The sequence below is a fragment of the Carettochelys insculpta genome, chromosome 1 (assembly GCF_033958435.1).
Source record: "Carettochelys insculpta isolate YL-2023 chromosome 1, ASM3395843v1, whole genome shotgun sequence".
NCBI lineage: Eukaryota > Metazoa > Chordata > Testudines > Carettochelyidae > Carettochelys > Carettochelys insculpta.
Window position 1 is genome coordinate 180,152,638 of NC_134137.1, and position 22,742 is coordinate 180,175,379.

At 40.1% G+C, this 22,742-nt stretch overlaps 1 protein-coding gene across 4 annotated transcripts in view; it reads left to right on the forward strand.

Moving 5' to 3' along the window:
* Nucleotides 1-22,742, forward strand: part of CRYZL1 (crystallin zeta like 1) — a 37,633-nt gene that overhangs the window by 2,249 nt on the left and 12,642 nt on the right. For all 4 annotated transcript variants that reach the window (XM_074996570.1, XM_074996552.1, XM_074996561.1 and 1 more), the window contains 7 exons: nucleotides 404-472; nucleotides 3,203-3,280; nucleotides 4,284-4,356; nucleotides 6,671-6,715; nucleotides 15,467-15,535; nucleotides 19,446-19,579; nucleotides 22,026-22,137. In XM_074996570.1, coding sequence (XP_074852671.1) covers nucleotides 404-472; nucleotides 3,203-3,280; nucleotides 4,284-4,356; nucleotides 6,671-6,715; nucleotides 15,467-15,535; nucleotides 19,446-19,579; nucleotides 22,026-22,137 — 580 coding nt within the window. The remainder of the gene's footprint in view (nucleotides 1-403; nucleotides 473-3,202; nucleotides 3,281-4,283; nucleotides 4,357-6,670; nucleotides 6,716-15,466; nucleotides 15,536-19,445; nucleotides 19,580-22,025; nucleotides 22,138-22,742) is intronic.

Genomic DNA, 22,742 nt, shown 5'->3' on the forward strand with positions numbered 1-22,742 from the left:
CATAGCCAAGATCATTCATCTCACCAAAATGTTCCATCTGGGTAAAAGGGATTGTAGTGCTTCTCTACTATAAAAATGTTGTGGTTAAGTTAGTTAACACACACTGAACTTGCTACAAACCATATTTCTAGTCTAGGCAGACATGTTTTCATATTTTGTACTGGTACTTTTGTTCTGTGCATTGTATTTGTCTGAGTTAGAAGTGATCTTGTACTCATTGCATTCACCAGCAAACTTAGCACTGATTTAACTGGGAGCAGTCTTATTTTCTAATTTTTTTGTGTATCTTAAATTTTGCTCTAGTTTGACAAAGATGCTTTAAGTCTTTGCTACAAAATCATTTTACAAGTGCTATGTATATAATAATTTTAGTTATTTTAGATTCCTCTGTATGCTATTTCAGGTCACTATGAAGGCTCTGTATTGTCAGCACAATTCAGATGGAGAAGTTACATTTGTCTTTAAAGAAAGGGTGAGTTCAGAATTGTTAATCATATGCTCAGAAAATGGATTGTGTTTATATTAGGATACATTAAGCATTTTTCACCTTTTGTTTTACTCTCTCGTATATGGTCTCATATTTGCATGAAAAGCTGTCAGTGTGTCAAAATGAAACTATTTATCTTAAGATCAGAATTGTCAACCTACTGCATTGGGTTAGTAGCAATGAGCCATACTGACTAAGGCACCCAGAGGGAGGGATGTGATGGGAGGGATGGCTATAACAGAAATAAAAATGTAAAACAAACAACTAACAATAATTGTTTTGATTGTAATGTTACTTTTAGATTTTAAGAGCTTCAAACTGTGAGCTATCTCTGCGTGTGTTTGTATAGCACTTACTACAACGGAGTCATGGTCCTGACAGGGGCTTATAAACACTATTATAATTAAATATTCATTTAATAAATAAAACTTATGTGGAAAAGGAAATCCAGTTTGCATCTAATCATCATCTACTATCTACTGAAAATGCAGTGAGGGCAGATAAGACTCATGCCCAGGGGGCCACAGAAAAAAGTCTGCTGCTAGGCAGTCGAATGCTAGAGCCCCAGCCACCATACCCTGACCTCCCTGGCTTGGGAGCAGCACTGGGCAGGGCAGGACAAGCGTCCAGAACCCCCAACTCCATGCAGAAGTTGTGGGGCAGCAGGGGAAGCCCTCCACAGTCTCTCATGCACAGGCGGAAGCCACGGGGCAGCAGGGGAATGCCCTGTGTCCAATCCTGCCCTGAGCAGAAGAAGCCCCAGTACCCCAACCTTAGTCCCTTCAGAAGTGCATGGGATGGTGAAGGAAGCCTCATAATTCGTACCCTGCTGTAACCCAAGACTGGAGGCGCTCGTGGTACCTGCCATGGCCTTGGGTCTGGGAGAGCTCTCATTCCCTGCTGCGGCTCTGGGACCTTGGTCGGGGACAGTTTCTCTGGTCTTCAGGCTATAGTTGGAAGGCAGAATGCAGATAACTGCCTAGAGCAGTTAATCAGTCTCTGGTGGAGAGCTTCAAGAGAAGTAGCGTGGATGAAGAGTTTAAGAGGGAGGTTCCTGTACTGGAGTAATTGGCCAACATTGGTCCCTACTGCATGATGTTGTTTTCTCCAAATATTGAATGAGGAAGTGTGGCATCATCAGTCTCCCCACAGAGGCGCACAGCACCGCATATATTTCTTGTTGTGAGAATGGTGGTATGTTTCTCTAAATCACTTCTTTGTATTGTGGTATTGCTTAAAGGTGCCAGGCAGGAATAAGGACCCTTTGGCTAGGCACACCTCACTGAAGGACAGCCCTTGCCTCAAAAGTTTATAGGCTAAGTTTAGTATATTTTTAAATATGAATTGCTTTATTTCAAAACCCTTTGATTTCAGAAAAATGTATAATCTAACTGAATTAAATCCTCATCTTTTTGGAACAGTCTTATGGTTTAGCATTAGTTCTCTGTAAAGCAAACAGGGAGAACTTGGGGATGGTTGTGGAGCTGGCATCTTGCTCCCCAGATTGACAGAAAGCCTTGCAACCTGTTGCTGTGCGATGATGAGTTACTCGAAATCAAGAGTCAGAAAGTCCAGCTTGGTATTCCTCAGGGGGAAAAAAAGTGTTGGTCAGCCTAATTAATAAGCCCAGGGAACATGTGGCAGAAATTTGTGGGAAAAGTTAAAGGAAAGATAATTTTAAGAAAAATCTAAATGCCCTAGTGAAATTCTTGGTCTAATGAAGTTAATGGCAAATTTTTTGTTGACTTCAGTGGGGCCAGAATTTCACTTCCAATCTGAGGTTCTAAGGAGGACTTCCTGGGTGGAATGTGGGGAAAGGGTGGTGGAGCTTTTTAATAATTGAACTTTTCCTATTGTACTATATTGTGGCTAACTATTGTGGAGCCTAAATTGTAATCCTTACTCATGCAGATAATTCCTTTGACTTTCGTTGGGCTATTTGCTGGTGACTATTCTCATGATTAAATATGGAAGGACTGGGTCTAACACTTAAGTCTTAAAAAAAAAATCTAGCAAGATTCTTCACATCTGGTTCAAAATACAGGTTGAAACTGTATTGTCCAGCACCCTTGGAACCTGACTGGTGCCATACCGGAGAATTTGCCAGGCCACAAGAGGTCAATATTGTCTAGCACATTACCAACACTTCCACTGCTTACTGGGCTTTTAGAAGACATTTAGAGGTAAATTACAGCTAAATAAGAGCAAAGAACAGAGAACCAGGACAGGTGGCTGTCAATAAACTTTATGGGACCATGGGAAATTTGGCCATACCCGTGATAAGATGTCATCCAGCTAACTAAAATCATGCCAGATTACAGATGTTGCCAGACAAGAGAGTTCCAGATTAGACAGGTTCAACCTGTAGTTCCATTTTGCTTCCTTTTTCTTCAGTTTACATTAGACCTGTAAAGGAGTAGCATGCAGGTTTATAAAGCTAGCTGCCAAGAGAAAACTAACAGTTTTTTGTATTATCTTAATAGTGAGGTTTAGTAAGGTATTATGTATGTTTGTAACACAAAAGTACACTCAAAATTAAAATCTGATAACCCCCGTTTCCTATTTTCATTTGATATAACTTTTTCCGACCTTTTTTGCACTATTGTGTAGTTAAGATATTGGATTAATTAAATGAAAATGTTAAAGATTTTGTGATCATCCTGCTAGTACATTTTTGTTGTGTTACAGACTGTAATGTCTGTAAATTTGTCCTAGGAAAACCTTCCAGTTACAAGAGACAATGATGTGAAAATACAAGTTAAAGCCTGTGGTCTAAACTGGGTAGATACAAAGGTATTTATTTAATTTTTATGGAAATTTACTTTTTATATCTGAAAACTATAGGCCACATGCTCAGCAAGTGTAATGGTCCTATGCAGATTTACACTACCTGAGGATGTGGCCATATTATTTTAGTTCATATTTGTGGTTGATCTGCTTAAGGTGTGTAAAATAAAAGGTAGCTGCAATTTGAATCTTAATTTTTGGAAGAGATCAGCTTGTGAATTCTGAACTGTACGCGTTGAACATCTATCATCCAGCACCCTTGGGACTGACCTGTGCTGGACAAGAGAATGTCCCGGAGCACGGGAGGTTAATATTGTCTAGCATGTTACCAATACTTCCACTGCTTACTAGGCTCTTAGAAGACTTTTAGGGGTAAATTACAACTAAATAAGAGCACAGAACACTGAGAGCCAGGACTGGTGGCTGCAAGTAAACTTTATGGGAAATGTGGCCACACCCACGAGAAGTGGTTGTCCAGCTAAATAAAATCATGCCGGATTACAGAAGTTTCCAGATGGGAGAGTTCTGTGTTAGAGAAGTTCAGCCTGTATATAGTAATAAAATCATCCTTTGTCTTCTGGGTGATGATTCTGTGTACTTCTAGTTGGCCTAGGAGCCATAATGACCGTTTGTATATTGCTTTGTATATAGAACCTCATCCAATTATGTCAGTAGAGGTCTGTCGGCTCACAATAAATAACAATTTTACCCTAATGTGAAGAAAATCTTAAGACCCAAGTGGGAGCTGAAATTAATTCATTTGTTGATCTATGTACTCTGTATTAAAGTTTGTTTTGGTTAGATGTCTATATTTTTAGAAATTTTAACTAACTGGGAACAAACTTTTTACACAGTTTTTTTTTTCCATTTAAATAGTAGCTGGATCCAGTACCAGATTTTCATCTTTAAGAAACGTAGAACACTTTACTATCATTATGGCCACTAATTTATGAGCGTGGGTATTAATTAAGTCCTGTCAAGAAAGTTCTAACCATTAATGTGATTTTAGCTTTTATCAGAAATGAAGACGAAGAAGGAATTTCTGCCAACTGGGAGGGAAATTGCTGGAGTGGTATTGGAGGGTGAGTCTATTAACATGCAATGTGATCATCTTTAGAGGAGAAAAAAATTAAATGGGTGCTAATAAAAGGCTACTCAAAATTGTCTGGATTGTGCAGTCTTAGTACCTGGAGTGGATATTCACTTTGACCACATACTATTTTTTTTCTAAACTATTTATGGTATAATCTAGTAAAAATTCAAAATAATGACACTTAAGTGTAAAAGCTACAAATCAGTTTAAGGGTAAATTTTACAGTAATTATATTGATATCTTTGCTGTAAATGATGTAACTAACATTTGCTAAGGTGTTTGTTGCAAAGACTAAGGCTTAGTCTACACATAAGTTTTTCTTCAGCAGAGGTGTTAGGGGTGTTGAAAAACCAATGTGATTCACCGAGCTACACTGTTAAAATCCCTAGTGCAGAAGCAGTTATGTTTTCTGAAGAGAGCTTCTGTTAACGTTGTTAATATCATTTGGAGAAGTGGTGTTCCTACGCAGACAGGCGTTTTTCTGTCTGTGTGGGCAGTACCTACACTAGGAAACTACACAGCATAGCTATGCTGGCATGAACTTCATTAGTGTAGACGTATCTTTAGACCTGTTCTACACTTCTAACTTAGGTCAACATAGCTAAATCCGTCAGGCATGTGAAAAAACCCTACCCCTGTCCAACATAGCATTGTTGACCTAGCCCCCCTCTATAGAGATAGCTAAATGGATGGGCAAATGCTAAACTGATGGAAGTTACTGTCATTAGGGGAGGAGTGTTTGTGAACTGACATTTAAAAACCCTTTCTGTTAGTGTGGGCTTCATTCACACTATTGGGTTATGCCAGCAAAGGTACAGTGATGCTTATATACTCATTGTAATGTAGATATATTCAAAACCTAACCCAAAAATGTCTTCAATCCCTGAAAATTATTCAGTCATGCCCACTTTTGATGCATCATTTAATACAGGGGTCAACAACCTTTCCAAAGCCGCATGCTGAAATATGACCTTTTCACCTCTATGGCTGTGTCTACATTACCACGTTCCTTTGAAGGAAGGATGGTAATGAGGCTGTTCGGATTTTACTAATGAAGTGCTGCCGTGCATAGGCAGCACTTCATTAAGCAAATTCCACCCCCCCCACCCCCCCCACCCCCAACCACCACCCCCACCCCAGCAGCTCTGAAGTTTTAAACTTTGAAGCACCGGCATGCGTCTAGCCACGACGCACCCGCCGGTACTTCCAAGTCCCCATACTCCTCAAAATTTTGAGGAGTAAGGGGACTTCAAAGATGCCCCAGCACTTTGCGGTACCGGCGGGTGTGCCGCAGTTAGACACTTGCCGGTACTTCAAAGTTTTAAACTTTGGAGTTGCGGCGGGGGTAATTTTCTTAATGAAGTGCTGCCTATGCACGGCAGCACTTCATTAGTAAACTCCAAACAGTCTCATTACCATCCTTCCTTCGAAGGAACTTGGTAATGTAGACACAGCCTATGTACAGCCCGAATGCTGGTGATACTTTTTAGAGTCATTAATCGTCCTATTTACAACAGCTTCATTAATAAATAAAGTCCATGGGTGACATACCTGTTAGTCTGCTCTATAATTCTTATGAATAATGCTGTAAAAATATGTAATTTTAATTAGAGCTTCAGAACAATGAGGTCAAATTAATTCAGTTTTGTTAGTGGAAATGTAAATTTATTCTTGGGGGAGGAAATGGTGAAGGAAGGAGTCTTTCACTGTGGTCTTTAGGCTGTCTGTGACCATGAATGCCTTTATACAAATATTTAATTTTTTTGTAAACCACCTGCTTTTTAATTAAAATATCAACAACAAAAAACCCCATTAATTTGCCTTTAAACTCAAACCTCCCAGTGCCTATGCTCTGGTGGGGGCCTCAGCCCGATGCCGCAATGGGGGCATTCCCCACGGGGGCTCCAGCCCTCTCCTGTGCTGCATGGGTTGAGGGAGATGGGGTAGGGTTGAACGCCTGCTGATGTCTCTTAAAATCAGCTCACGTGCCAAGAGTGGCACACGTGCCAAGGGTTGCCTACTCCTGATTTCAACACCTTTGTCCTGCAAACAGTTATTCTTGTACTTACACATGTTTTGTGCGTTTGGAGCCCAAGTTAAATAACGTTTACATTCTGCAAATGATGCCTTCTGTATTTTCACTTAAAAAATAAAATATAGTTTGCCCTGCGTGGATATAGTTGTCTTTGTAAGCTAGTGCTAGTATGTAGTAGTATCTCAGAGACATGGTTGTTTTCCATTCTAAATATTTATGTTAATGTTTTTCCTCCTCTCCTTCATGTGATTTTTTTTTTTTCCTTAAGTTGGAAACAAAGTCTCCTTCTTTCAGCCAGATGATGAAGTAGTTGGTAAGTTAAAGTTTGTGTACTTGAAATAATTCTTGAATTATTTTACAGTTTTGTAATCAATACTGACATGCAAAATAGACACATTGGTTGTGTGTTTGGTTCTTACGTAGAAGTTGCAACATAATTGATTTTTTTATTATAATAAAATTTCCTAAACTTAGTCCAATTTGAAGACTTTTTGCTCTGTAAATTGTCTGAATGAGAGAGAGGGTCTGATCCTCAGCCTGGTATATCTTGTCCTAGCACCACCGACTTCAGTGGACAGAGAAAAATTTACACTGAGAATCTGAGAATCTGCACCCCCCCCCGAGGTTCATTTTCAATTTTTCAATAGGAATAAATACACTGATTATGAGTATTTAACACCAGGACAATGCTATGCACGTGCTTTTTTTATCCATTTGTGTGGACATACAACATGGTGTCGTTCATTTTATTGCTGTTTCTTTCAAGCTGCTAAAAAGTTCATGTGGAAACTTTTAGCGAATCTGATCTTCATTCCATGTCCTAGTTTTTCAAGGTTTGTTTACTTTGACATTCTAATTTTTTTTAGGTCTTGATCAAGCAATACATTTGTATCTTTTAAGCACATGAGTAGTCTTATTGACTTCAATGGAATTACTGGTTTGCTTAAAATTAGATGCATATTTAGGTCCTTTATTAGCTCCAGAGCTGTATAAAATTAACAGTTGTGTTCTAGATATTACTTTACAGCCTTCATTTTTAATTCACATTTTGTTTGTTTCAGATGTCTAATATTTAAAAACATTTTTAAAAATGTATTATATTTTAAAGGTCCATTTTCATGAAAGTGGATGGGAGCCCTTCTCCATGACTTACGGGCTTCTCATGAGGGAAGCGCACCAAAGTGCTAAGCATTGTTCTCTCCCAAAATTACAATAGCTAATTAAAAACACCCTCCAAGTCAAAAGTCCTAAATCACTTGAAAATCTTTTTCAGTATTTCATGAATTTTGCAAGCCCCTTTCCATCACTAATTTCAGATTTAGTGAAATAAAATGTGTGCAAATTTTCCATATTTAGTTTTTAAACAATATTAAACAATTCTCATGCTTTCAGAAGTGATGCAGTAATGTACAATTTGTTTAAAAAAAAAAGTTAGGTCTGCCTAAGAAATTAAAAACATTATTTATTGCAGAATGTCTTGCAGCTATTTTGGCTCTGATCCCAAAAATATTATGCACATAAAAATGGCCATATTAGGTCCAACCAAAGGTCCATTTAGCCTAGTATCCTGTCTTCTGATAAGAGCCAGTGCCTGATACCAAGCGATGCATCCTGTGTTGCCCATTCCCAGCTTCTGGCAAACAGAGGTTAGGGGCACCAGCTGTGCCCATCCTGGCTAGATAAATTCATGTCCATCAGTGGTTACTAGTTATTTTTTGAACTGGTTAATAATGAGTGGTTGGATAGTCCCACCGACTTCAGCGCAACTGCTTAGGTGATTAAATATATCACCAAGTTGGGGTCATGTGTGTTAAATCCTTTCTTACATTATAGGTGTTTTTACTGACTTTGTGTTCCAATTCATGAAGCATAACTGCACCCAATCATTTGGGGCGTGGGGGTGAAATAAAGGTGAAAAGTACTGTTAGGAGAGATTTGCAATGGTCAGATTAAGCACTGAATAGTTACTAAAGTGGTGTGGATAACATCAAAGACTTGACTCTTCTTATGCTGATGTATGTCTGGAGTAACTCAGTTGACAACAGTAGAGTTATGCTGGTATGAAACTGACGTCCAAGATAGTAAAATCAAGCCTGTTGTTTTTACCTATATCTAGAAAGAGGAAAACACTTTTTGTTTTATATCTTTCAAAATTCCTGTTTACTGGTTATTACAAATATAAACAGAACCAGTTTTACACTCAAGAAATGTACTTGAAACTTTAATTTTCTTTTCAAATACTGAAGTCTTTTGATTTTCCCTTTTAAAACAAATCTCTAAATGTATGCATCCCGTACTAACAATGCCCAACAGTATGAAGTCCACTTGTGAAACATCTTCCCTAAACAATAGCTTAGATTAATATTTCCAAATTGCCATTGTAATTTGCTTATCCATACTTAACAAGTAAGGAATTTTAAGGATGGTGGATTTTGCATAAGTTTGCTTACCTGTAGTGTTGCTTTCGTAATAAAATTGAACGGTCTTTTAAAAAATTATCATAATTTTATTACTAGAATGATCCAAAGCTACTTAAGTCTTAATATGTGGTGCCAATGTGTATTTCTTACTAAAATTTACAATATAATAAATGGTAAGGGCTTGATACTGTAGCTCTTATTGATAAATAGGTCATTAACTTTACAATAAATACTATTGAGTTCATTGGAACTACTTCCAGGAGCAGGGGTCTGTAACATGGGGCTCCAGAGCTGCATGCGGCTCTTTAAGGACTTCTTCGTGGCGCGCAATGCTATATTTGCAAAGTTTAAAAAAAAAAAATCCTATTTTCGATAACTGAATGTCTAAAACCCCCAAAATGAACAATTCATATCTAAATAGCAAATTGCATGTTATCTCGAAATGTTGGATAACTCCCCCTTTAATATGGGCAGTGCATCTGTGTTTTAATCATCTTCCTAATAGTCTTGATTTTGAAAAGGAAAAGGAAGCTTGCAGCATTCCTGCTGTGAAGGGCAACATGCATTTAAAAAACATGAAATTAAACATACTATAAAATTGACATAATAAAAGTGGGGTTGAAATGGCTTCAAAAAAGAGGAAAATTGAAGATGAAAACAGAGAATTTCAAACTAAGTAGACCCAATCCTTCACATTGATATCAAGCTTGACTGGGCTCCCTTAATGTCTCATTTTCAAAGAGAAATTCGCCAACAACAAAAAATGCAACTTCAAGAGAATATGTAAAAAGTTTGTGAACATCCTATAGTAAACACGTATCCCACTACAAATAATTGTGTTTGCTGCTTTTAAAATGGGGCTACAAAAAGTGTGGTTTGATGTTATTTATTAAGGACCATCTTGTATTTACATTAATTGCGGCTCTTGAATTATTGAGATTTTTTACTGAATTCGAAAAAAAGACTAGTCTTGCTGTTCATTTGCTGACCACCACCCATGGGTAAAGGTTGCAAAAAGGGCCATGGCCTATGTATAATTATAAGCATACCCGGTAAGAATACAATTGATTATCACACCATAATAAGAGTCATCAGTCTCCCTGAACCCTTTTTTAAATCTTATATTCAAAATGGTTGAGATTCCCCTTTGTATAAAATGTCTGTTTTTGATATCTAATCCTTTTTTTGTTAGAACAGGAATAGTTGTGAAGCTGTGGGCCAAGCATGCCTTCTTTTATGAGACCCCATTCTTTCTGTTATGCCCCATTCTGAAGCCCATTCAGGATCTGACTGATGAGAAAAGTCATCTTACTCTTAAAAGCTTTATTTGTCCTGCTTTAAATACACTTGTATCCTGTTCATCATTAGTAGAAATCTAGTGAATATCACACTGATTGTTAAATAGTTGGTATCATTAACCCAAAAACAAAACTTATTTCAGACATTTCAAATTTCAGTACTTCCTTCCAGCCATCCTGTTGTAACTGAATGCGCAAATAATCAATATGTGAATGCTTGATATTGCACATACAGTATTTTTATATTCATTTCGTAGTTCAATTCCTTTTTCTTTTTTCATCCTTACCCAGAGTGCAGAAGAACAAATGTAACAGGAGGATAAAAATGCTTCTGTAGACTTATTTTCACTAGGACAAATATTCTGTAGTCTCACATAGTATTATTCAGCAGTTGTCCTAAAGCACATTTTCAGAAAAAAAAAACAAAAACTTGGTTGACAAGTGACAACATTTAGTTATCGCTCATGTTATTTACAAAACCAAATTCTTGAAAGTATGTGAATAAATTGATTGGTATCATAAATTTTACATTGCCCATGTAATAAACATGAACACTTTATCATTGTCCAGTAAAAAGAAATGCATATTTCATCACACAGGACTAACTCTGCCTTTTGCATTGTCAATGTATTATGGCAATGGCTTTCAAGTGTTCTTGATCTGCTCATACAAAAGAGCCCAAAAAAAAAAATCATCCCTTGACCCAAATCCCCCAGGCCTTGCCAGCAAATGATTGTGACGTTTGGTGGGTTCTGGGATGACGTTTCCAATATTTTTTTGGTATGTGGGTCAAAATAAATTGAGAAGCCTTGCGACAGAACCTAATTCAAAGACCATTATGGTCAGTGGGATTTTTTTTCCATTGGTTCCACTGGGTTTTGGTTCAGGCCTATAACAAACATATAACTATTGCTGTCCAAATGCAAGAGGCAACTCATGGGCATATGTATGACACATCTTCCATCTCTAGGCCAGTGGTGCCTGCCAAAGAATTGCAGTATGAAGTAGCAGCAATGGTGCTTCCTACCACCTTGTCTAAATGCGGGAGCAGGGACCTGCAGCCTTCCCTTGAAACAAAGAGGCAGTGGAATAAACCAAGGCTGCCCCTCTTGCTGCCTTTTATCCTTTCTCCAAAGCTACAGTTACACTAGCAAGTTTTGCTGACAAAACCCCAGTTTCGACAGCAAAACTAGTGGAAAAATTCATACACAAAATGCGTTTTGTTGACAGTTTCTTGACGAAACTCAGCATTTTCACTGGCAGCCATGAGGCATACAGATTCTGTCAACAAAAATTCTGACAGATTCTGTAAACAAAAAAGTTGTAGGGACACTCTGGCGGGGGGCCCTCTCTTGACAGACAGGGCATCCAGAACAATGAGCAGCCCTATCTTCTGTGCTTCCAGGTGCCTGTTTTGTCAGGAGAGCAGCCAAGCAGTCCGGCTGCTCTGTCGACAGAGCAGCACACCCTTCTGATTGGCTTTTGTGTGTAGCCACTTTTTGTCAAGAGAAGTTTTGTTGGTCAATAGATTGCTGTAGTGTAACCATAGCCCGGGAAGTCTTTATCTTCTTGGGCCTATGCTTCCCAATCTATGTGAGAACTGTCATTATTTTTCTAATTTTTTCACATAAGCTAGCGATCTTCCAACGAAACATCTGTCAACAGGTCATGTTCACACAGCAAAGCGGATCCCTCTGTCAGTCCACTCTGTTGACAGCACAGCTAGATTGCCCAGCCACTTTCTTAATGGAACAGGCCATGAAACCACATCAGACAGGGTCTCATGGAAGGCAAGCCCTTCTGGGAGCCCCAGCCAGGTGCATCTTTAAAGGACCCTCCCACAAACAAACATTTCCTGCCCATTTTGGGGCTTGTCTGCCTCATGGAGGGACAATATAGCCATTGTGGGGCTCACATGCTCTCTGTGAGAGTTTGTGCTTTCCCGATAGCCATGGTACCAGAGCAGCCCCCAGGCTTGCACTAGACCCGTGCACAGCTGCTTCTTACCCTGACGATGGCTGTCCTTTACCTCCTCCAGCAGAGATGAGCCTGACACTGGAATTAAGCACACCATGGCTGCCACACGGGCCCACCTGCACCCACTTCTCTGGGGACCAGGTGGGTGTGGAGCTACACCACCTGTTTTGACTGTTAGGACCATGGGGCAGTGGGACAACCAGCAGTGGCTCCAAAACTTCTGCATGCAGAAAGATACCTTCCTAGAGCTCTGTACCTGGCTCACCACCACCCTCCAGAGAGAGGACACCTGTCTGTAGCCCGCCATCCCCGTGGAGAATCGTGTCACCATCACTCTTTGGAAGCTCACCACTCCGGACAGCTACCACTCTGTCAGGAACAAGTTCAGCATGGGGAAGTCCACTGTCGGGGCCATCCTCATGCAGGTAAAGCACTCTTAGGCTGCAGGTCCTGCATGGCGGGGCGGGGGTGTGCCACCCAAGGGCTGTCCTTGGGGATCAGAGTTGGGGATGTGAGGGGTGGGGTTGGGGAAGAGGAGAAGCCTTGTCCCTGTCCCCAAGGGAATGTGCTGTGCCATCCCACCCTCACACAGAGCCTCTGCTGGAGGGCCAGCCTTGGTGGGGGGGAGGAGGGAAGGAAGAGGGCACCTGGAGAGCCCAGGAAGGGCCGGGGAGCCCACAGGGGCCCAGGAACACCCTCAGTCCCTCACATCTCTGATTGGTCTCCTCCCCTTGCAGGTAGTGACAACCATCAACACACTCCTGCTGCAGAGGATTGTCCACATCACAGACATGGACATGGTTGTGGCTGGATTCACTCCCCTGGGATTCGCCACCTGCTTCGGGGCCATTGACAGGACCCACATCCCTATCTGTGCCCTGGACCACAGTGGGGCCCAGTGCATAAACATCAAGGGATATCACTCCATGGTGCTGCAGACCCTGACCAACCACCAGAGACAGTTCTTCAGTGTATATGTCAGGTGGTCTGGCCGGGTGCACAAAGCCTGCATGTTCTGCAACTCCAGTCTGTGCCGAAGGATGGAGGCGGGCACCTATGTCCCCCATAGGAGCTGGTGGTTGGGGATGTGGACATTCCATTGTGCGTGGTGGAGGATGCCTCCTACACTGTTGTGCCCTAGCTCACTAGGCCTTACATTGGCCACCTGGACCCAAGCCGGAAACTGTTTAACGCCCAGCTCAACCAGGCATAGAACAAAGTAAAGTGTTCCTTGACCTGAAGGCATGGTTTAGGTGCCTCCTGACCTGGCCGGATGTGGGTGAGCACAGTGTCACAAGTCATGGAGATATGCTGTGCCTTCCTCAATATAGTGGAGGGAAAGGGGGAGGCCTTCCTCCCAGAGTTGCGGGGTGGACACTTGTCACGGCTATGAACAGCCAGGCACAGCCCCATCTGCCAAGCCCATTAGGACAGGCTGTGGATCTGCGGAGCCCTGAGAGAGAGGGCTTCTCCCAAGGGCACCCCCACCAGGGGCCTCAGACCTGCGGCCCTACCCTTGGCCCGCTTTGACCCCCTCTTCACTCCCTCATTCCTCCCTGCCCCTCCCCGATAAAGAGGGATGCAGGGGTGAAGTTCATGTAACTAGTTTACTTAAAGAAAAATAAATGTGGAAAATAAACTTTGTGATAACAAACTATTTACAGTGTGCAATACACTTTAACTATATACAGCAGGTAGGGTCTTGGGACAGGGAGTGGGGGGGCCATGACCCTGCAGGGGAGTGGGTCCCCATCTGGCCTGGGTTGGGGCTAGGATCATGGGGAGGTACGGATATGGTGGGGCTGCGGCAAAGTCCTGCCCCAACTCCTGGCTGTATCCCTGGCATAGCTCCTTTACCTTTGCCTGGACTTTTCCGTTGTCTGGGCAGGGTGGCCCCATGCCACCAGGTATATTCTGGGGTATTTCTCCTCTTTGCCAAGGAATCGAGTATGATGGCCTCCTCAGCTCACGGCTGAGAAGGTCCTTGATCTCGGGCCCATTCCATGAGGGGCCCAGCATTTGGTGCCCTGGGCGGCTCCTTGGACCCCTCCTGTGGATCCCTTGAAGGCCCCAGGGTGTCGTGGGGCTGCTGGTGTCTCCCCAGACCATGACAGATAGCTGGGAAGTGGCTCTGAGGGCGTGTGCATGGACAGCTTGTTACTGTGCTGCATGCATGCTCTCAGCTTCCTGACATGGGGTTTCCAGGGCTCCCTGTGGCTTTAAGACTGGCCAGAGGCAAGCTGTTCTTGTGGTGGAGAGGGCATCTCCCAGGACCAGGTGGCTGTTGCCATGGAAGACTGTTCTGTCGACAGGGCCTCCTGGTGTGTCCACACTTGTTTTCCGTCAACAGAAGCATTCTGCTTCATGGGGGAGAGGCAAGGCTGTCAGCAAAAATGCCATGTTCTGTCAATTTACTGTTGACAGACCACATTTGTAGTGTGGAAGTTCCCTGGGTTTTGTCAAAAAAATGCTAATTTTTTCAGTAAAACTCTCTAATGTAGACATAGCCTAAGAGTTTATACTTGGAAAAGGACTTTCTCCTTTTTTCTTCGTAATTTGATTAAGTAGGTAATACCACAAACATCAGGATGTTTGTATTACACAGAGAGAGAAAATATTGTACTAAGATATCTTTATCCTTAGAGCAATAGTTAATTGTAAGTTCAAGAATGGCAGATTGGCCTTTTGTTAAAGAAATTAGAATTGTGCATGGAGGAGTTTAGGCAGGTACTAAACCTGATCAGTATTTGATTAGAGAGGTGTCTTGATAGTGAGCTACAGGCATATAAATGCACCATGGCTGAATGCTAATGTGAAAACAACTTCCTGAATATAAACTAAATATTGATACCCATCCATCAGTAGAAACCTGTACTGAATTGATGTTGTTGCCCCCTGTCCACAATGCTTCAACATCTGACCTGTTTGGGCCTGCCTGTAATGTGAGATCTCTCTTCTTCCTGTAGTGCCCAGTGCACTCAGGTAGAGGGGAAAAAAGGAGCGAGCGCTCATCAGACACACCACAGAATCAGATAGAGACCGTGGGAACAGTGTGAGATGAGCTCATTTATGAGCAGACGACGAACTAAAGTTCCAACAGCAGAATACCACTTTATCCTCAAGGGAAAAAAATAATTTGGAGTACCGTTTTGACCGCATGTGGAACCATTGATTAATTGGTCTTTACTTAACGCATTGTAATATCCAGACTGTGATGCTTTCAACTGCATTATATAGAGAGGAATTGTTATGTAGACAAATCTGCACTCATTGTTCAGCTGTGAATACTCCACAAATTTCATTTGTAATATACACTTGCATTGAATTAAAGGTTGTCAGGGATTTGTTTGTTTGTTTTCTAATTTCCAGGAATCCTGCCCCTGGATTCAGAGGAGTCTGGTCTCTGTGAAGTTGCTTTAGTTCATGAGCACTATTTGGGTAAGTAGATTGTGTCACTTGTAAATATTTAAAATTATTATAAATGTAAATCTAAAGTTTTTTTTTTCTTTTTTTTATAGTCAGCCAGTAGTTTGAAACAATTGCTGTTTATGAATAATAATAGCACTCAGGTGTTCTACTGCCTACTTTGCCATTCACAGAAATCTTGAATATTATGAACTCATAAGCTTTCTTTGAACAACAGCAATGATATTATGCTCTGACTAAATTACGCAAGCTGACTCATCTTTTTTTTTTTTTTTTTTGCCTAACTTCCCTTATTGCTTCACTTTTCTCTTTCCATTGATTTATGCTATCTACCCCATGGAAAAACAATTTGAACAAGAGCTTCCAGGTTTGTTTATTACCTTCTCTCCTAGCCTTGACCTCTGATCCTGACTTATTGTTGCCTTAGGCTCAAAGGAGCACCCGGAATGTAAGCTTATAGAAGAGAGCAAAGGGGGAAAGGCAAATTCCAAAGATCAGAAACCCAGAGAAAAGGTTACATGAACATTCCCTTGTTTGGGTACTGTTTGCCTTTCCTTACCATCCTTGATTAGTATATAGTGACTGAACTGAAAATCGGAATACTTGGGTTCCATTCCTGCTCTACCAGAGCCTGTTTACTTAAAGAACTTGTTTGCAGTATCTATCTTAATGACAAAAAGCAGTCAAGTAGCACTTTAAAGACTAGCAAAATGGTTTATTAGGTGAGCTTTCGTGGGACAGACCCACTTCTTCAGACCATAGCCAGACCAGAACAGACTCAATATTTAAGGCACAGAGAACCAAAAACAGTAAGCAAGGAGGACAAATCAGAAAAAGAGAATCAAGGTGAGCAAATCAGAGAGTGGAGGGGTGGGGGGGAAGGTCAAGAATTAGATTGAGCCAAGTATGCAGACAAGCCCCTATAGTGACTCAGAAAGTTCCCATCACGATTTAAACCATGTGTTAATGTGCCGAATTTGAATATAAAAGCCAGCTCAGATGTTTCTCTTTCCAAAACGGTGCGATAATTCCTCTTCAGTAACACACATACCTTTAGGTCATTGACAGAATGCCCCATTCCATTAAAATGTTGACTAACTGGTTTGTGGATCTGGAGTGTTTTGATGTCTGTTTTTTGTGCCCATTGACCAGAGACTTTAACAATCTACACCCCACCATCAACTTATGCCTTGATTACAACATGCAAGAGATACATTTCCTGGACACTACAGTACTAATCAAGGATGGCCTGATCAGTACCACACTGTACCGAAAACCTACTGATCGCTATACTCATCTAGACCCTTCTAGTTTCCATCCTGCACACGTGACTAGATCCATTGTTTACAGTCAAGCTCTTAGGTACAATCACATTTGCTCTGATCCAACTGACAGAGACCAAAAACTACAAGAACTTTACCAAATATTCATAAACCTGAATTACCCACCAGGAGAAGTGAAAAAACAAATCGACAGGGCCAGACGAATACCCAGAGACCAGCTACTCCAAGATCGGCCCAAAAAAGCCAAGAACAGAACACCACTGGTCATCACCTACAGCCCCCAACTCACACCACTGCAACGAATTATTAAAGACCTACAATCTATCCTTAATCAGGATGCCACACTCCAGAAGGCCCTGGGTGACATGCCTGTTCTCTCCTACAGACAACCTCCCAACCTCATGAGGATCCTCACTAACAGCCACAGTCTATACGCCAGGAATACCAGTCCTGGAACCTTTCCCTGCAACAAAGTCCACTGCCAGCTTTGTCCACCTATCTTCTCTGGAAATACCATCACTGGACCTAACCAGGTTACTCACAGAATCATGGGCACTTTCTCATGCTCCTCTACTAACATCATATATGCCATCATGTGCCAACAATGCCCAGATGCTTTGTATATTGGACAGACTTCTAACTCCCTTAGACAAAGGGTCAATGGGCATAAAACAGACATCAAAACACTCCAGATCCACAAACCAGTTAGTCAACATTTTAATGGAATGGGGCATTCTGTCAATGACCTAAAAGTATGTGTGTTACTGAAAAGGAATTATCGCACTGTTTAGGAAAAGGAAACAGCCGAGCTGGCTTTTATATTCAAATTCGGCACATTAACACGTGGTTTAAATCGTGATGGGAACTTTCTGAGTTACTACAGGGGCTTGTCTGCATACTTGGCTCAATCTAATTCTTGACCTTCCCCCCAACCCCTCCACTCTCTGATTTGCTCACCTTGATTCTCTTTTTCTGATTTGTCCTCCTTGCTTACTGTTTTTGGTTCTCTGTGCCTTAAATATTGAGTCTGTTCTGGTCTGGCTATGGTCTGAAGAAGTGGGTCTGTCCCACGAAAGCTCACCTAATAAACCATTTTGCTAGTCTTTAAAGTGCTACTTGACTGCTTTTTGTTTTGATAGTGTATAGACTAGCACGGCTTCCTCTTTGTTACTATCTTACTGACATTTTAGTGTATCCTGTTTCTTTATTTTCTTCTGATTCCATCCCTGGAGGAGCAAACCTTAACTGCTGTGGGGTGGGGTTCCTTTGTAGGATAATATAAACATACATTAATACTGACACCAAACCCTTTCTCCACTTTAACTGTGTACATAATTCTGAGGAAAATATTGTCTCCCTGATCCCTATGTATCGGATGTAAGCAAGGAGTGTGTTATGTAGGTTAACTCACATTAAGATTGAATCCCCTGCTGGTTATGATTACTTATGATTGTAAAATAATAGTTACAGGTTTATGAATGTTGAAAATAAAGGTTAATTTTTGTTTCTATCATTTAAAACTAGAGGCTAAGCAAAATCAGGAGTTATATAAAAGTGAGATGGATGTGCTGGTGAACTATACATGCTTACTAGAAGAAATCCTTTTTAAGATTCTCTGTGCTTTCCTGTATAGATTATTATATGTAGTGTCATGAACTGACTTGCATGAACTCTCAGCTAATCCTAGAATTCTCCTCTAGTGGATCAACAAAGTTGTTTGGATAAAACAAAACTCACTTTTTGTTCAAGTAGTACTGGGGCCGGGGGAAGCTGTGCTATCTGAATTTCCAATCTCTTGTTCCTTATATTTAAAAGGAAGTTCAAGTTCTCTGTACACACTGTGAACGGTCTCAGATGACGCTTGCTTGGTTCTATGCCAGAGTCTATTCCATCTGTATTGGGATACCTTCCTCTTACAGTTTCAAATTCTCACCTGAACCTTTTTAATTACCTATGTTAGAATGAAATATCACTAGACCTGGAATTTCAAGTGTATAAAGTGATTCTGTTCTGTTACACTGGCAGGAATACAAAAGTACATACACTTATGATGTTGTGGTGCAGAATAGTGGTAGAAGGTAGAATCCCCAAGCATTGCTATGCTGTCATCTATCTCTTCGACATCTTGTTGCACATTATAATGTTAAATTGTAAAATATAAGGTTGCAGAATATTTTGATAGCCATAAATACATGAGCTGGAATATACTGATTACACTTTTTTCTGTTTCTGGATTTGGATTGTCAGGGTGGAAAGTAGTACAGAGACCCTCTTAAAATTTTTCCTAATTTTTTTAAAATTATTTTTTTAAATTTTGAATTTGAACTCTGGCAAGGAGTACTGAAAAGATGAGATGCTCAGTCCCTCAGAGATGCAAATGCCTGTCCTCCACTCTGTGGACGAATCCTTCTGGCCAACATAATAATATATATAACAACATTCCACTGTTATGTTATGGAGGAAAATTGATTTAGAGGAATTTACCTGTCATTCATTGTTTTCTTTCTTTATTTTTATAGAAAATGACTAAAGATCTAGCAATTAAAACAATTGTTAAAATTGTTTTTTACTGAAAAAGGTTAAGTCGTTACAAATCCTGTTCCTTTCTTTCCCTCTGTTTATTTCTTCTTCTTACACAGTTCATAAACCAGAAAAAGTCCCTTGGGTTGAAGCAGCAGGGACCATTCGTGATGGCCTACGAGCATACACAGCCCTCCATTACCTTTCCCATGTTTCTCCTGGAAAAACTGTGCTAATAATGGATGGAGCAAGTGTAAGTAACAAGAATGTCCTAAAGGCACATCTTTGAAATAATTTGGGAACAGATTATTTCCTACTCAATATAGTAATTTATAGGGCTGTCAAGCAATTAAAAACATTTAATTGCAATTAATTACATGATTAAATCATGCTGTTAAACAATAATGGGATATCATTTATTTAAATATTTTGATGTTTTTCTATATTTTCAAATATCTTAATTTTAATGACAACATAGAATATAGAGTATACAGTGCTCACTGTTCTTATGTTTGGTTATAAATATTTGCGTTATAAAAAGTTTTTCAATTCATCTAATACAAGTATTGTAGTGCAATCTGTTTTTCATGAAAAAGAGAACTTACAAATACAGAATCATGTACAAAAAGAAATGGCACTCAAAAATAAAACTGTGTCTTACAAGTGTGTTCTGTCCTCCTTATTCAGCCAGTCGCTCCAACAATTAAATTTGCTTACAGGCTGCACATTTCTCATTTACAATGTCATCTGAAAGTCAGAAGAGGCACTTCCATGGCATTGTTTTAGTCAGTGTCACAAGATACTTATGTGCCAGAGGTGCTAAAGATTCATATATCCCTTTATGCTTCGGTCACCCTTCCAGAGGACATGAATCCGTGCTGATGATGATTTCTGCTCAATAAGTGTGCAGAGAGGTTTGGATCAATGCATGTTCATTTTCATCATCTGCAGGCCACCAGAAGAAAGATGATTTTCTTTTGGTTTTGGTGGCTCAGGTTCTATAGTTTCCATATCAGAAGGTTGCTCTTTTAAGGCTTCTGAAGACGTGCTTCACACCTTAGCCGTTTCAGATTTTGGAAGGCACTTGCGATTCTTATACCTTGAGACAAGAGTTATAGTTGTCTTTTTGGAAATCTCACACTGGTACCTTCTTTGCATTTTGTCAGATCTACAGTGAAAATGTTCTTAAAACAAACATGGGAGGTCATCATCTGAGACTGTCACAACATGAAACGTACAGCAAAATGCAGGTAAAACAGCAAGAAACATGCAATTATCCACCAAGGAGTTTGATCACAAAGTTAATTAATGCATTTTTTTAATGAGCATTATCGGCACGGAAGCATGTACTCTGGAGTGATGGTTACAGCATGAAGGGGCATATGAATATTTTGCATATCTTGGCATGTAAACACTTTGCAGTGCTGGCTACAAAAGTGCCATGCAAATGCCCGTTCTCTCTTTCAGGTGGCATCGTAAATAAGAAGCTGGCAGCATATCCCATTAACGTTTCACTTTTATTGGCTGAATAAGAGGTAGGACTGAGTGGATGTGCAGGTGCTAGTTATACATTATTTTATTTTGCATGTCACTATATAGCAAGAAAATCTGCATTTGTAAATTGCACTTTCACACTAATGAGATAGCACTGCATTATTTGTCTGAGGTGAATCAAAAAATGCAGTTTCTTTAATCACTTACAATGCAAATACTTGTATTCAAAAATAATGTAAGTGGGCACTGTACACTTTATATTCTGTGTTGTAATCAAAATCAACGTATTTGAAAATGTAGAAAAAACATCCTAAATATTTTCTACATGTCAACTGGTATTCTATGGCTTATCAATGTGAAAACTGTCATTAATTGCAATTAATTTTGACGTTAATTTCATGAGTTAGCTGCAATTAATCAACAGCCAAAGTAATATATTTTTATAGAGGCATGTACCCAGGAATGTAGGATTAACCAACTCTCCTTTCAGTAGATGATTCACAAGGATAAAAGGAGCACCCATAAATATATTGGGCCAGTTATACCATCCTGTCAATGTTATGTGGGGAGCAGAAAGGGAATTTCTTCTTGCTTTGCTCTACTTTGACATACTCTTTATATTGATCCCTCAGCTGTAGATGGAAGAAGGTTGTTAAGTTTGACCTCTTTCCCCATCACCACTTATCAGTTTTTCTTATATGTTGTTCAGCTTTGAATACTTGCCCTCTTTAATTGGTGGTGCAGCCGTTTAGGTTCACTTGAGCAAAGAACCACCAATGTACAGTGTATATAGAGCTTTTAAATGTATAGAAAATAGTGATTGGAACTCCACTCTAGGGAACAAATCATCCTTTAAGTAGCAGCTAAACCCAAAGGCTTCCTGTTTTCTTCAGATGTGCTTAGAAATTGCAGCTGCATTTGTACTACTTTATACACTAGAGCTGGAATTCAAGCAACAGCTCCTATGGAAGGAGTTTGCTAATCTTCTAGAGCCTGAACCAAAGCCCATTAGTGAAAAGACTTCCATTGGTTTATCCGAAATATGTGTCCAACTATATTTCATTAAGACATCAAACATATTAAACCTGTTTAAAGGTGTCGTCCTGTGATCACTCTCGAACTACTCTTGTAATAAAACTCTTACTTTAAAACTCCATTTCATTATGCTGGTGGTAAGTCAACTCATATATACTTTCTCCCTGCAGCCATTTGGTACAATAGCTATTCAGTTAGCACAACACAGAGGAGCCAAAGTAATTTCTACAGCATATAGTCTTGAAGACAAGCAGTTCTTGGAGAGACTTAGACCTCCTGTGGGTAAGTTTAGTGTCAAAGCATATAACTTTGTGGGAACAGTGATTTGAAATACATTTTTCAGTTTGACGTTTTTATTTATTTTTAACAACCAATATCTGAAATCCCAACTTAAGTATAAATAGTCTTGTATACACTAGAAATTTAGTCTCATTTCCATTCAGATGCATTTACAATAGAGTTTTTAGATTTATTTAACAGGACTTTTTGATCTTACCATCTGCTGTAGTACTGGCTGTTTCCCAACACTTCTCATCTAGCAATAAGACAGTTTCGTGTAAGTTAATGCCTGGTTTCAGTCCTACCACTTGGGCGCTCTCTTCAAGTAATAAATAACATGGCTTGTGAATAGAGAGAAAACGTTATCTGATGTCAGTAGCACAGAATCTAACCTGTATAACTGAAGTCTAAGACATTGTGTGCCCAAGGTATATAATATCTAGCTGCCTAAATCAGAATTGAAACAGACTATGGAGAATTAATTTAAAGTTGTTACAGACACAAACACGAGCTCATTTACATGATACAAGTATCACGTTTTTGTCAGAAAATCAATTAAGTTTTGTAATGTAGCAATCTAATCCACCAGAATTCTGAGCCAGAGCCTG